This window comes from Euphorbia lathyris, chromosome 8 (genome assembly GCF_963576675.1).
Source record: "Euphorbia lathyris chromosome 8, ddEupLath1.1, whole genome shotgun sequence".
Classification (NCBI taxonomy): domain Eukaryota; kingdom Viridiplantae; phylum Streptophyta; class Magnoliopsida; order Malpighiales; family Euphorbiaceae; genus Euphorbia; species Euphorbia lathyris.
The window spans coordinates 60707011-60723032 of NC_088917.1; the positions used below are offsets into that span (position 1 = coordinate 60707011).

At 35.9% G+C, this 16022-nt stretch overlaps 2 protein-coding genes across 3 annotated transcripts; both read left to right on the top strand.

Annotated features, from left to right (window-relative positions):
* The first annotated feature begins 1918 nt into the window (after nt 1–1918).
* On the top strand, nt 1919–7907 carry LOC136202837 (uncharacterized). The gene is made up of 15 exons (XM_065993758.1): nt 1919–2138; nt 2629–2937; nt 3061–3140; nt 3497–3597; nt 3738–3860; nt 4016–4085; nt 4157–4243; nt 4335–4400; nt 4499–4591; nt 4690–4746; nt 4864–4992; nt 5075–5165; nt 5585–5673; nt 6831–7024; nt 7549–7907. Exons 2-15 carry the CDS (start codon nt 2709–2711, stop codon nt 7634–7636), a joined length of 1497 nt encoding a protein of 498 aa, XP_065849830.1. The 5' UTR covers nt 1919–2138; nt 2629–2708; the 3' UTR covers nt 7637–7907.
* Nucleotides 7908–8954: 1047 nt separating this feature from the next.
* Nucleotides 8955–15990, top strand: LOC136203490 (putative clathrin assembly protein At5g35200). Of its 2 annotated transcripts, XM_065994655.1 has the most exons (15): nt 8955–9079; nt 9479–9581; nt 9875–9944; nt 10031–10128; nt 10210–10348; nt 10431–10531; nt 10601–10684; nt 10793–10843; nt 10933–10998; nt 11080–11226; nt 11324–11401; nt 14831–14962; nt 15057–15129; nt 15205–15320; nt 15538–15990. In XM_065994655.1, the coding sequence occupies exons 2-15, from the start codon at nt 9480–9482 to the stop codon at nt 15961–15963; spliced, it is 1683 nt and encodes a 560-aa protein (XP_065850727.1). In that variant the 5' UTR covers nt 8955–9079; nt 9479; the 3' UTR covers nt 15964–15990. The 2 variants fall into 2 exon arrangements, with proteins under 2 accessions (XP_065850727.1, XP_065850728.1); XM_065994656.1 differs by lacking the exon at nt 8955–9079 and having other exon boundaries at nt 9453–9581.
* The last annotated feature ends 32 nt before the right edge of the window (nt 15991–16022 follow it).

Here is a 16022-nt window from a genome sequence, read left to right on the forward strand (position 1 = left end):
GAGTGTGGAGTATGCTTAATGTATGGTATAATAAAATTCCAAGCTGAAAAAAAGGTTCTTATTAAAGCTATTATTCAAGGTATCCTATCTTACGTATGAGTGTTTTTCTTTTTCCAGTATTTTTTAATAAAGAGCTTCAGAGGATTATGAATTCCTTCTGGTGGGATCCTATGCCTAATGGGCATCACTAAATCCATTAGGCCTCATGGGAAAGGTTTTGTGATCGGAAGGAAAATGGTGTTCTTGGCTTTCAACATCTATAGTCTTTCAATTTGGCTATGTTGGGTAATCACATTTGTAATCTCATTTATAACCCTAATGCCCTTTCAATAGGCTTCTCAAACCTAAATATTTTCCTTAAAGGAGTGCCTTAACGACTCATTTGGGAGCGAAATTTGGAGCGACATTTGGAATGCAATTTCTCATCTCAATCAAGGTTATCGTTGCAGAATTGGGGATGGTTCTTTAGTTCGTATATAGGATGGTCATTGGATTCCCCGTGATCACTTTTATATCATGTATAATACTTTTTTGCATTTGGTTTAAGATCTTTGGAATCCGGGAACTACCTGGTAGGATTCAGAGCTTATAGTTTACACCTTCTCGATTGTGGATGTTAAGGTTATCCTTAAGTTACATGGGGTCTACTAATCTTTTGGACTCCTTTTGTTATAATTTTGATTACAAAGGTAGTATAGTTGTCTAGTCAGGGTTATCATGTGATTGCAAATAATATTCTTTTCGATTCTCCTCCAGATGACATGTCGGTTGAGTGGGAAAAAATATAGAATCTCATATTCCCCCTCGAGTGAAGCATCTTTTTATGGAAAGTATATGTTTGGTGTTTACCATTATGGGAATGCCTCTACCTAAAACGGTCAAATGTCCCAAATTCTTGTGCCTTCTTTGATGATAGGTTTTGTGGATTACTAATTTGATATGGATTGTTGGAATGCATCAATTTTTACTATTGTTAATCCCCACTATGGATTCTTTCATGGATTGGTTCTATTTTATTTTGCAATATCCAGACCCAGTGATCATCAAGAAAGCCTACATGATTATTTGGGTCATTTGGTGCCATTGTAACGTTGTTGCTTGGAATAATAATCTCACCAGTGCCCAAATCAGTGTCTCTCTCTCTTGATTTTCTGGCATGATTTTTGAATGACGCATCATTGTCCTCCTCATCATCAGGACGCCAACAATTCTTTTTCAGATGTTTGTTGATCTCATTCCTCTCACAACATGTTGAAATTAAATGTTGACAGGTCCATTTTTAGTAACATTGGTGTTGTTGGTTATGGTGTGATTTTGAGAAATCACAAAGGCGAGGTTAAGGGGTTCTTTTCGAAGATCATTCTTGGGTTCCTTAATGTTATAATGGCCCTCTATTGGGTTAAAAAATTTAACATCCAGAATGTCATCCTCAATATAGATATTAAGTTGATGATTGATGCTCTTCATTGTGCTTCAGATATCTTCTCCAATTTTGACAGTTAGATTGTGTGATGATATTAGCTTTAAATTTGTCTGACATCAAGCAAAATAGGTTGTTCGTAGCATTGCTACGCCATCCTGATTCCATTGTAGTTACTCTTTTTAGCTACGTGGGTTTTTTTTGTGTTCTGTTACACAGTGACGTAAACACTTTCTCGTTAATGAATTATTTCTCTTTATCGATCATAATAAAGCACTCAATTGTTCTTTTTTTTTTTTATTAAAAGTCAAATTCTTATTTTAACATGTTTCCATATGATGATTATAAGTAACTACTTTTTATTCAACCTAAGATTAAAAAGCAAATTAAGGGTACTTTTGTTGAGTTGCAGTTAAAATTGCGAAATAGTACCGAGGCCAGCAGCCAGCCGACGTGGAAAACCAAATAAAAATAACACATCAATCGGAGCAGAGCAGTCTTTCACGCCTCTCTCTCTTTCCCCGAGGACTTCCCTTCTCCAACTCAGACAGCATCCAACTATCAAATTATTATTATCATTTTCCATTTCTTTTATTATTCCCTGCTTCTACTTCATACTCTTTTCACATTTGCCCTCCAATTTATCTCACCAACCAACAATCAATCTATCGAATTCGTAATCCTTTCGATCGGTTTTCCTTTTTCAAGCTAAGCTCAGGTTGATGATAATACTTCTTCTTTTCCTTTTCGTTTTTTCAAGATTTTTCTGACGATGTTTCTATGGATGTATGTATGTATTTACATGCATTCAATTGTTGTCCCTTCTTTAATGCAATGGTTTGAATGAATTGTGATTTTTTTTTTTTTTTTTTTTTTTTTTTTTTTTTTTGCGGATTGATTAAAGTGTTTAATCGTTTTTCATCAATGGAATCTTGAAATTTATCTTTTAATGATACCTTTGAGTCTTTAGAATTGACGCCGTTGGTATAATTCCTCTTTTTGTTGGTTTTCTTTTATATATTCTTTCGCAATTATTCTTCGCACACCCTGTTCCTTTCTAAAGTTGAAATAGTATAAAGGAAATGCAAATTGGGAGTCTGTAGTGTCTTTTTTCTTTGAATTATTGAGGATTCTGTGATAGTTACGGTTCAAGTAACTGGATCATGTTTTTGTTCTAAAACTTTATATATTTTTTTGGTGAATTTCAGGGCTCTGTGTGTTATTAGAATCTGAGTGGTGAAAGACTCCGATTTGATTGAGAAAAGAAGCGTTTGAATTTTTTACAAAAATGAGAAGAGGTGTTCGATCGGCATACAGAGTTATATCAGCTTTTCAACATCGAGAATGCAATTACTCTGTTGGTTTGATGAAAAGGCAACAAAAGCATTTGATAGATACCAATTCTAGTACTTCGCTTTATAGACACGTCAATCCTGCAGATACTGATAGATTTTCGTGCCCCAAATTTATAATCTCAAGAACTCTGTCGACATCTGCTGCTGAACATTCTAATGGAGGTAGCATTCCTTTTTTTTTTTTTTGAGGGGTAGGGGTGGGTATTGAACGCTATAGGGGAAGAACAACTTGAAAATTGTTTCTGATTGCTGCCTGTATTGATGTTTTATTGGTTCAATTTGCAGATTTGAGCAAGGCAGGACCACTTGTAGAGTATGAGAGAAGAATTGCTGCCGGAGACCTAGTGGATGGTGATAATTGCCAGGTATGATTACTCTATGCATTACCCCTTACCCATATTCCTTTTCATAGTCGTAGTTGCATCGAAGGACTTTTTCCACATTCTGAAAGTTGACCATCTTTGAGAATCTTCATTTAGTTATATGTGGATAAATTTTCATGGCGATCGATTGTGTACTGTGGAGTGGTAACATAGATGTTTATATTCAGCTCCACACTTATACGAATTAGTATATCTATTCTGTTGTGGCTCATATTGTAACTTAAAGTCAATGAGATCATGATTATTCAGAAGCTGTCATATAAGGGGTTGTGCATGCTAAAGTTTTCAGTGCAATTATCTTGCCTTGCTGAAGGGTATGCCGACCATGATTTCTGCAGTTGGGCACCTTAAGAGAGCTCCAAAGACTTTATGATGAGATTGTTGAATCAGCTGATGCCTGCAAGTTGGATCGATATGCTGCTTCAGACAAATCTGGAAGGTATTTATTCCTTGTTGTTCACAAGTTCTGATTTCCATTTTCTATTACCTGCATGGCAGATGAAGTTCTTATTTGTATAATTAATCACTTTTCACATGTCATTTTGCCTCTAATTTGCCTCAATTATACTTAATCTTCAGGAGTAGGTGGTTATGGTCACGTTTCATGCCACAGGCCTCATATGCACCTGTTAAAGGACTTTATCTTTATGGGGGAGTTGGAACTGGGAAGACTATGTTGATGGACTTATTCTTTGATCAATTGTAAGCTTTAACCTATTGCAGTTAAAACAATTACATTGTAGTACCCTGGTATTTTTGTAAGAAGCTCAGCGAAAGCAAAAGAGAAGCATGGTGTGCAAGGATTGAATAACTTCACTGTTGCTTCTGCTTTTATCGTTTGTTATCTCATTCATCAGGCCTTACAACTGGAGGAAAAAGAGGATCCACTTTCACGACTTCATGTTGAATGTCCACAGCCGCTTGCAAGTAAGAAGCAGCTTCTTTTCTTTTAATTGGAATTCCTTATTTTTTACACTGAAATTACTGAATGATTACAGAGGCACAGAGGTGTGGCAGATCCACTTGAAGTTGTAGCTGGAGAAATATCCGATGAGGCTATTTTATTATGTCTAGACGAATTCATGGTAGAAGCACTGGATCCTAATGCATGCTGATAAGACATTTCAGTTTAAATTTCTGGCAATATGATTATTTTTCTCTGACTTCCTTTTGTAGGTGAATGATGTTGCTGATGCATTGATACTAAACCGTCTATTTAGACAACTTTTCAGCAATGGCATTGTAAGTCTATTTTGTATGCTCTACAATATGGTTGGAGTTAGATGGAAATATCTGGTACTCAGATCTGACATGCTTACGCTTGATGGAGGCAAGTGTAGATTCTTGTTGCTACCTCAAATCGTGCGCCAGATAATCTGTATGAACGTGGATTGCAGAGGGATCTTTTTCTTCCCTTCATTGCGACTTTAAAGGTATGCATATATACATAGGTGATGCTGTTCTAAGTGTTCGCACGCTTCTTATTATATTATAGACATATGTTATATCTTAATTGTTTGGATATTTGTAGGAAAGATGTGTGGTTCATGAAATTGGTTCGTCAGTGGATTATCGAAAATTGACTTCGGTAAAGTTTTGATAATAAGTTAGATTGCTTAAAAGTTTACTTCTGCAGTTTGTGTAGCTCTTGATTTCTTACGTGTGTTATAATCTACATCACATAAGTGAATACTCTTACATGTAGGCTGAGCAAGGTTTCTACTTTATCGGTAAAGATTTATCTGACCTACTTCGTCAAAAGTTTCAAGAATTGATTGGGGAGGAAACAGCTGGTCCTCAAGAGGTGGAAGTAGTAATGGGAAGAAAATTGCAGGTATGTACCGTTCTAAATTCTGATAAATAGTATAAAGCATAGCCTACTAATTCAATTTCTAATTGTTTCTTAATGTTGTCAGGTTCCACTGGGTGCAAATGGATGTGCATATTTTCCTTTTGAGGAACTTTGTGACAAACCTCTTGGTGCTGCAGATTATTTCGGATTATGTAGTGAGTCATATTCAGCTGTTTTAATTTTTACGTGCACATTCTGCATGCCGGCAATTGTTAATTGGGTCTCTACTTCAATTGGGTTGAGTTTGACATTAAAGATTGGAAATGCAGAGTGGAATTGTTTGAATGTAGAAACAGTTGCCTTTCTTAATAATTTCAAAATAAATAATTCTGTATTATTTTCTTGAACAAACATATTGATTTGTTTCCTATTGCAGTACACTAACACACTCAAAAGTCAGTGTATGATTTGAAATCCCCTTTGAAGATTCTGAATTTTGAAATGGAAATTGTGCAAATTGTTGGGAGGGGAGGGGTGAAAAAATATCTAAAGTATTTCCTCGTACATATCTTAAAAATGTTATACATTTCTTCTTGGATGAATCCTCACAGAGTTTTTTTCCCCCTATTGACAGAGAATTTTCATACCTTGGCATTGGAAGGTGTCCCAGTCTTTGGACTTAACAATAGGACAGCAGCTTATCGGTTTGTTACTTTAGTTGATGTATGTCCTCCCTTTCCTGATTGGTTGATTGCCTTGAATCAATAATTTTCCATGTACTATTTTGGGCCTAATTAAACATCTAATCTATGTGGTCAATGGTCATCTTCCTCAAGCTAGTTAATTTGTTCTCAATTTACCATGATTCAGTTTAAAATTACCATTATTATTGTTTAAACAGAGAGGGATTCAAATAGTTATTTCCTTTTATTTTATTTCCACTTTCCATGATTCAGTTTGATCTCATTTAACTATGTGAGTTTATCCTATGTAGGTGTTCCTATTTAGATTATGTTTTTATTTGCTTTTCTGGGTTGAGTTCATGCTTTTAACTGAACAATTAGATGGTCTTGTTATTTTTCCATTGATATGGCATCCTTTGGGTTACTTTCTGCGGGCAAAGTTGTTTTTAAAAATAAATTGAAGGAAGCAAATTGGAGCAAAAAGAGCAGTTTCATCAATTTTTTGTGATCTACTGCAATACGCTTGTCTATGTGCTAAAAGTTTGGCTAAGCCTCTCTCTCTCACACACAGTTGTTTCTGATGTTTCTAGGATTGTTACAGTTAGCAAATTACTGTTGTAGACGATGTTTGTCAACCCTAAATCTGTAGATGAATCTTCGGCAACAAGTTTAACTGTCATATGCCTGACCTTTCTCTACGTATTTGGCAAAAGGCCTTCTTTCCTTCAGCTGCAAACCCGAACACCAATTTCCTGATAAACTGTTGTTAATGGTTAATAAAAAACAATATGTATATGCTCGTTTCATCTATATAAAAACAATGGCGCCTAAAATTAGATAGAGTAATTAGTCTATAGAAATCATTTTACCTTGAGTTGGCTATAGAAGTTACAAAGTGCTGAAGTATAAACTCCTAATGTTTTTTGATAGTGTTTATAGTCACACATAAGCACACTCTTATACAGGGATGAGAGGTTTTTTCATGGAAAACAGAACTCTGTAGAGAACTGAAGAAATGCTGTTTGTAGATTATATTCTGAAGTTATTTTAGCAATTGAAGAGTTATAACCTGACATTTGAACTGAAAGCACATTGTATGAGCTTGGTTGTTGAACATCTCACAACGGATGCATGATTATTAATAATGGGGATCTCTTGCATTTGTTTCCCTAAAAGGAATTGTTATCATTGGTACAGGTGATGTATGAAAACAGGGCCAGACTAATGTGTACAGCAGAGGAAAGTCCTGTAGAACTATTCAGAAGGGTAGTTACAATTTCGGATGCACAGCAAACTGCACCAAGAACCTCTGCAAGATCAAGGAGAAATGATGAAGCAGACATTTGCGTAGATAATGAACTTGGGTTCGCAAAAGAACGCACCATAAGTAGGTAAGTACAGATATTTCAGCAGCATCTAATTTCTGTAATGCACATTATAGCCACCTACATGGTTCTAATCAAGGAATCCTGAGTTTTAAAATCTGTTCTTTATATGGTCATTCGCATGCCTAGTGATTTAGGTGTTTCTGGGGTTATGGAGTTAAACATCTTGAGAAGCAGAGAAACAATGGTCAAACAACTGCTGTTTATCTAAAAAAACTATCAAATATAGTTTCGGTTAGTTAAACTTTCAAGACCATAATTGAATTAATTTGCTGCAATTGGGGGGGAAAAGGGCCTGGATGATAAGTGCTTTTTCAATTGACTCAAATGGTAGGCTCGGATTGAATAGCTATAAAAATAGAACAAAATTTGAATCTGTAAAACATAAAGTCAAGAAAGTTATTGAAGATTTGAATGGGATTAAATTTTCATATCGAATTATACGGGACTCAAGACTTTCAATCTTTATTTGCAGAAGGTTCCTAAGAGATGAATATATTTGATGAATTCATTTGTTTATGTAAATGCAGATTAACAGAGATGAACAGCAAAGAATACTTAGAGCAGCACGCGGCCAGGTTAGCAGAGAAGCACGAAGATGTGATGGTTGCCAGATAAAAAAAGGATTCCATTATTTGAATATGATTATCCAATCCTAATAAAGCAAGCTTCATCAGTGGTTGGTATAATGAAATAAGGGTATGGCTAACAAAGTTCTAACATGATTATGGTTTTGTGACCATTTTAGGTAGAGGTTATACTTAAAATTGAACTTAGTGTAAGTTATCAGCTGTAAAATAATGCCTGGTAGAATGTTGTTTGTAACATTTAATTAAGTACATGTATCCTGGTTAGTGGAGTTGATTTTATGAAATCTCGCTTCTCGTTATTACAGTGTACCGTGGGCTATATGCTTTCCTGTTCGCTTGAAATATTTCTTCTTTTGTGGATAAGAATTAGTATTTCATGAACATTTCTTCTTTTTTGGGACATCTGTAACAACAATCTGTATGTACTCCGATACTAAAATACGCATTTTATCAATCAGATCATCATTAAATTGTTCAGAAATTGATGAAAATGCATATCCTTTATAGTAAAATTCATTTTGAAGTGTCATTGTGCTTAACTTTTTTCTCAAATGATAAGAAAAAGGCATTAATACATAAACACTCGTTACTACAATATTTTAAATCAATTTTACATGGCTTATCTACTTCTACCTGAGTGTTGAGACAGGTTAAAATATCATTACACTAATTTCAAACACTATCCCCTCAAATGAAAATTATTGAATTTCGTTAAAAGTTAATTAAATTCATCTACAACGATCCAAAGTCTTCTGAAAAATAAAACTTACAGAAAAAATGAACTCAAATCGCTATAATCAAACTGATCCTCAAATCTAATTCTAAAGCAAATATTTTAGCCTTTTCAATTTCAATTGTCAATTAACATTCTCCAGCAAAATTTAGTTACAGTTCAATTTCGAATTCAAACATTCATTTCGATCCTATAAGTATTTATTTCAATTCCAGCATTGTCCTACTTTAATTGAGCCATTTCATCACGATATTAATTATTAATTATGAATTTGATTATTTCATTTTTTTTAGTTTTTACAATCGCTTCGTTCGACAATCAGGTTAAAGCACATTTACTTTTTATAATTTTTCATATAAAATTACTTTTTTAACATTTTCTAAATGACAACAAAAATAATGTCATTTTTCAAAAATAAAAAAGATAAAAAATAAATAAAACCAAAGAGAAATTACAATCATTAATTTAATTTGAGATGCTCAAAGCCACCAAATTAAGAGATTGTTTTTTTTTTAATGAAAATAACAACAAAATATAAAGCAATACTTTTACACAATAATAACGATAAATTAGCAAATGGAAAAACAAAAAGTATATATTATTACAAATTGGAAAAAAACCTGAAGTTGTTGAAACCCCGTTATTCTTGAAGTCGGAACCTTCTTCTTATACAGTCTCCGTCCCTCCCCAGCAGCTCCGGCGAACCCCCGCCCGCCCTCCATTTATATGACTCTTTAGGTTTCATCTTCTTTTTATTAATGCATTCTTTCAAATGTATATATACCTTTTTCGGACATATCTATTTAATCTTAATCCAATAACTAATCTATATATAATCAATAATTCTAAAAAAATTAGGCTTATTTTCTTTAAGGAAAATTTCTGAAAAAGGTGTTGAATATATTGACATATTCTAATTCTTTTTCAAATTTATATATTTTCTTAGGAAAAAAAGATCATTTATCTGAGTTTTTTCTCCAAGAATCCGTTAATTAGAATATATATGATCAGAAGATTAAGATTTTGTAAATCTATTGATTCATCATCTTAAATTTTGATTAGGCTTTTTTTTTGTTTTTCCTGATTGAAATTACAATTTAGGATTTTATCTTTCTTCCTTTTTAATCTTTGAAATAGAATGTCAGCTGGCGATTTCAGTCAGCAAAGCATGAGAAGAGCTATTGGAGCTCTGAAGGATTCCACGACGGTTGGATTGGTGAAAGTAAATAGTGGAAAGAAGGTTAATTCATCTTAATTAATCTCAATTAATGTGAGCCTTGGCGATATGTAAATGTTGTCGTAGCGTGACCGAGAGGTCACGGGTTCGAGTCTTAGGAGCGGCCTCTTGCCAAAGATATTGGCAGGGGAAGGCTTGCCTCCAATACACTCTTATGGTGGGACCCCCTCCCTGGACCCTCGCTTAGCGAGGACTCATAGTGCACCAGGCCGCCCTTTAATCTTAATTAATGTGTTTGTTTATAGATATTGAAATATTGATTATTAATTAATTAATTGTTCATGTGATTAATCCAGGGGCTTCAAGTTGCAATTGTGAAGGCCACAAACCATGATGAGGCTTTGCCTAAGGAGAAACATATGTGGAGTGAGTCAATATGGGGATTATTCAATTTTATTTTCAGAATTTTATAATTTGATAAAAAAATTAATTGATTTCATTTCTTGTATCAGCTATATTTGATTCACTATCTGCTTCAAGTCCGCGTTTCGATGTTGCTTATTGCATAAACGCTCTTCACAAACGAATTTCCAAAACACGTAATTGGACGGTATGTTTAGTTTACATCCTTAACATAGTACCAGAGCCTCTTATACTACCACGATATTCACTCGTTCGCGTATATTTTCAGGTTGCATTAAAGACATTGGTTGTGGTACACAGAGCATTGAGAGAAGTTGATTGTTCATTCCATGAAGAGCTAACTCATGGCAGCAAAGGCAGACTTATGCTCAACCTATCGCATTTCCGGGATGATTCGAGTCCTCATGGTATCTATATCTTACTTTTCTTTGTGTTTGTAAGGTTTTCAGCATCAGGAACTGATTGAAAATCGGGTTTTTTCGTGTTAAGCATGGGACTATTCGGCCTGGGTTCGAACATATTCGTTATATCTCGAAGAACGTCTCGAATGTTTCTCTAGATTGAAATATGATGTTCAGAAAAATCACTCGGTATGTTATCAGTTTCGACCATGAATATCATTCCGTGAAGTTGTTAATGAACTTGTTTTTCTTTGATAGAGAATGAAGGGGCTTGACACCCAAATATTACTCGAAAAATTACCTTCCATGCAACAATTACTTTTTCGTCTTCTTGACTGTAAGGTATGGATATACGCACGTATTTATCCGATTAACCGATTCAGAGAAACTTTCATAATCTGATCCATGTATAATAGTCTCAAAAAACATTCAACATGTCTGTCTCTACAGCCAGATGGGATCGTGGCGCGTAATAGCTTGATTCGATATGCTCTTTCAATTGTAAGATTGTTTATAAAATTTTCTTTGCTTTTCATATCCGTGATTGGAGTTGACTTATCCTATCGTCTTGTACGCGGTTTTCATTTCAGGTTGCAGGCGAAAGTGTTAACTTATACGTGGCAATTACTGACGGACTTCTCGATCTGATTGACAAAGTAAGTTGTCGCAAAGATTCTACAGAAGAATTTTGTTTTTCAGCGCATAAAATTGATACATTGTGTATGTTTTTCGAGTAGTATTTCGAAATGGAGCGACAGGATGCTTTACGAGCATTAGAAATTTATAAGAAGGCAACAAGTCAGGGGGAAAAGTTATCCGAGTTCTTTGAGATGTGCAGAAGCCTTGAATTCGGAGAAAAACAGAAGTATATGAAAATTGAACAAGTATGTATATGAAATCTTATCATAATTTAATTTCAATTCCGCCTTTAGATCGTGTAAACGTTGAAATTAACCAATTGCTTGATATGTACGAGTGCAGCCTCCGCCTTCATTCCTAACTGCAATGGAAGAATACGTAGAAGAAGCACCGCATATTTTAGCACTCGAATGGGTTCAAGTATGATTTACAAAACTCTTGTTTTTGTTCTATGCTTTTTCTTGTAATCTAGGAAATTGAATAAGCTACACATATATGTATCATCCCCGAGGCGTATCTAGGGTGTGGCTGGGGTGTGTGGCGCACCTTTGACCGTCGGAGTTTTTGTTGGACTCCGTCGGTGGTTGGTCTGAGGGTGCTGCAATTTTCACCATGCAGAATGCCATCTGCAATGGTGAGCATATGAGCGTTTCGATCCTGAATCCGTCACTATGTATCACATAGGAATTTTGTCGGTGACGCAGTTTAATAGGTTCAAAATTGACATCTCCTAGAAATGATCTCCTCAATGGTCATATCTTACATCTTCTAGACACATAAGTCTATTGGAGATTGACATGTACGATTGTTCTCTTACAGACATATAGCGGTCAGAGATGAACTTGTTGGCCCTTATCTCTAGGGGTGTTCAAAAACCGAACCGAACCGAAATAACCGACCGAACCGATGAATTTCGGTTTTTTCGGTTTGGTTTTCGGTCTATTAGGTTCGGTTTCGGTTTTAAATATTTAACAATATCGGTAATATCGGTCGGTTCGGTTTTTATGACAAAATAACCGAATTAACCGAACCGACCGAAATAGAGATTAATTAGATTTATAATTTAGGTAGAGACTTTATATGACCTAGACTTTGCATTTTCCTCCGACCATCCAAAGAATGTAACTATTTATAATTTTTTTTATCAATGTTAAGTCTAATACATTAATATTGTTCTACTAAGAAAAAGACATTAATACTGTTCAAACATTGCTCTAATACTGATCAAATCAATAACATTAGTGCAAATTATGGTTGCAATGCGAATTGTGGTCGTAGAAGGTTTGTAATTACATTTTAATAAAGTTTTATTTTTAATTTTCAAACTTTGCATAAATTTTATGTTGTATACTACTCAACTTGCGTAACTATTTTTTAGACTTTAGATTAAACTAAATTAATTAAAACTTATAAATATTAATTTATTTTTTATTTTAATTAGTTAGCATGTGTTAAAACCGAAAACCGAACCAAACCGATCGAAATAATCAGTTCGGTTCGGTTCGGTTTACTAATATTATTCGGTTAGGTTCGGTTCTCATTTTAAGTGTTATTCGGTTTTCGGTTATTTCGGTTCGGTTCGGTTTTTAGACCGAACCGACCGATGAACACCCCTACTTATCTCCGACCAGGATAAAGTTCCGGAGGGTAAAAAAGAGATGGGGTTAAAGCAGCCATGACTGGAGGTGCGAAAATAACTATGTCCTAGAGTGAAGTATCGTTTTCCTTGAATGAATCCCAAGAGTAATTCCCCTTGAATTAGCCTCGGTCTATGATAGTCGGCAGAGACATCAACCGGTCAAAGATTCTTAAGTAGACATTGCTATAGGAGAATTTTGCAACACGTACAAGAGCGAGAGTCCTTTGACCCCGTGACTCTGGAGAGAAATAAACAAAATTTAGAATTACCGATGCAAATTTCCACCGCTATATATATAATTTATGTTGGTAATTTCACTCTATTTGAATCGGTAGCGGATTTAACTTTAATGGCAGAATTGGCGACGAAATTATACGCCGTGGATGCTTGGTCCCAAAAAAATCTGCAATTTTAACATGTTCTGGTTCATTAACCCCGGAGTATTTGTTTCTGGCTCCACCATTTAACTCACTCCGACACATGTTAAGTACAACAACAACAAAGTCTTAGTCCCGAAATGATTCGGGGTCGGCTAACATGAACCATTATATAAAACCGTGAAATCAAGTCGTGTCAGCGACACAAATTCGCTACCTCCACTCCGTCCTATCCACTACCATATTTTCCTCAATTCCCAATAAACTCATATCACTCTCGATCACCCTCCTCCAAGTTTGCTTAGGTCTTCCTCTACCCCTCACCACTACATCCTTTTGCCACTCTTCGGTTCTCCTAACCGGCGCATCAAGCGCTCTACGTCTCACATGGCCAAACCACCTTAGTCGGTTTTCTCTCATTTTATTCTCAATAGATGTGACCCCTACTTTTGTCCTAATTATTTCATTACTCACCCGATCCTTTCTCATATGACCACACATCCATCTCAACATACGCATCTCCGCCACCGACATCTTATGGATGTGGCAGTGTTTCACTGCCCAACACTCCGTACCATATAACAATGCTGGTCTAATTGCCGTTCGGTAGAATTTTTCCTTCAATCTATTAGGCATGCCGGGGTCACAAAGGAAATCCGTAGCACTCTTCCACTTCGACCAACCAGCTTTAATTAGACCTGTCCATGGGCCGGGCTGGGCCGGGTTCGGGCCGGGCCTGGCGGGCTTTTGTGTAAAAGTGCTCGTCCCAAGCCCAGCCTAGCCCAGTATTAATTTAGGCGGGCTCGGGCCGGGCTGGGCTCGAGCTTAAAAATCAAATCCCAAGCCCAACTCATATAAGCCCACCTAAAAAAATATACATAATTTTTAATTATAAAAAATCAAATTTATACTTAAAATAAATATTTAATTATAAATATGTAAATTTTTTAATTAATATTAATAAGGCGGGCCGGGCTGGGCCGGGCCGGGATATTTTCATATGTCCCAAGCCCGCCCAAAAAATAGGCGGGCTTTAGCGGGCCTGGACCGGGCTGGGCCTAAGAGTAAATTTCATTGTCCAAGCCCGGCCCAAGGGACACGGGCCGGGCGGGTACCCGGGCCCATGGACAGGTCTAGCTTTAATCCTATGAGCAACATCTCCATCTACTTCTACATCCATTTGGATAATAGATCCTAAATACCGGAAGCAATCCGAGGCCTGAACAACTCTCCCATCTAGGGTGATTGTCCCTGCCTCCCTACTCCTATGGCCGCTAAACTTACACTCCAAATATTCTGTCTTACTTCGGCTCAACTTAAAGCCTCTAGATTCTAGAGTGTGTCTCCATAGTTCCAACTTCCGCTCCACTCCTTCTTTCGTCTCATCAACCAATACAATATCATCTGCAAACAGCATGCACCATGGTATACCATCTTGGAGTGAACTTGTTAGTTCATCCATAACGATGGCAAAAAGAAATGGGCTTAGTGCGGAACCTTGATGCACTCCAATCGTAACAGGGAACTCTTCAGTCTTTCCAACACTAGTACGTACACTCGTGCATGCTCCTTCATACATGTCCTTTATGATGTCAATATATTTCCGCGAAATGTCTTTCCTTATCAAGGCCCACCAAAGTACTTCCCTTGATACCTTATCATATGCTTTCTCCAAGTCAATGAAAATCGTATGCAAGTCTTTCTTCTTATTCCGACACGTGTTAAGTATTGGGATTATAATTAAACGACTAGTTGCGAGAAGATTGATACAGTCAAATTAAGGTTTTGACATTGAAATGCTATTTAATTGATACAAATGCATCTGAAAATCAGATAAATGATGAAGAAGGTTCTACTCCCCAAACAGTTCCTGCTCCACAAGCCATTTTGTCAATCAATCGCAGACAAATTGAGGAACTGGAACCAGAACCAGAGCCGGAAACTGATCTTGTTACTAATCTTTTGGTTAGAATTTTACTTCCCCCTAAACTTTTTATTTTTTATCATCAGCATTCTAATAATTGTGAATAAATTATGCATTATTTTTGTGACTCTCCAGGACCTAGATATATTGAGCCAGGAAGGACCTGAATTGAATAAGAATAATGAAGCAGATCCAGTAGTTACCGACGGTAAAGTATCCGTTACTTGTTGGTTATTATTTTTGTTCCGAGATTCTAACTGTTGTGTTGTATGAAATAATGCAGAGAATGTTATAAATGTAGAAAACAAGATGAATCCGACATACGAAACGACAAGTTGGGAGCTTGCACTCGTTTCAGCTCCAAGCTCTAATCAAACTGCACTTACATCTACTAATTTCGTAAGTCTCGTATTTTCAGCTCGTTTAATAAGTAGCAGCAAACCACATGTAAATGTCATTTGTATTTTTGAAAATTGACTATTTATCGACGGAATAAATTGACTACACGGAATAAACTGACTACTCGTAGTAGATTAAACGCATGAACTAATAAATTGATTAAATGGGATAAAATGAAAAACCATAATCTAATCGATCGGATGTTTATGATTTGTAGGCTGGTGGGCTGGATCTATCAACACTTGATAGTCTGTACAACAGTGCCATAAATACGGGAATGAATGGAAACCAGAACAACGTTATTCCTAATTTTGAGTCGGGCAGTGGAGGAATGGATATCGTTATTCCTAATTTGGACTCAGCCACGAGCGGAGGAATGGATATCGTTATTTATAATTATGAGTCAGGAGTGAATGGAAACAAGAAGAAGCTGAATCCTTTTGAGTCATTTCATGATCATAACAAGGCCTCATTTAGTGAAGAGAGTAACATAAATGAGGAAATGATAGTAAACTCAATAGGAGTAGAATTGGAGCAGCAGCAGGGTAATAAGATGGAGATTGTTCCATCTAATCCTTTTGCAATTCCTGTTATGGGTGAAAATCTAGATTTTCATGATTCTTCTAACTCTGGCTTAATTTAATTAGCAACTTAATTAACTCTCTTCAATTTTTCCACTATATGTATCATTCAACCACAAAT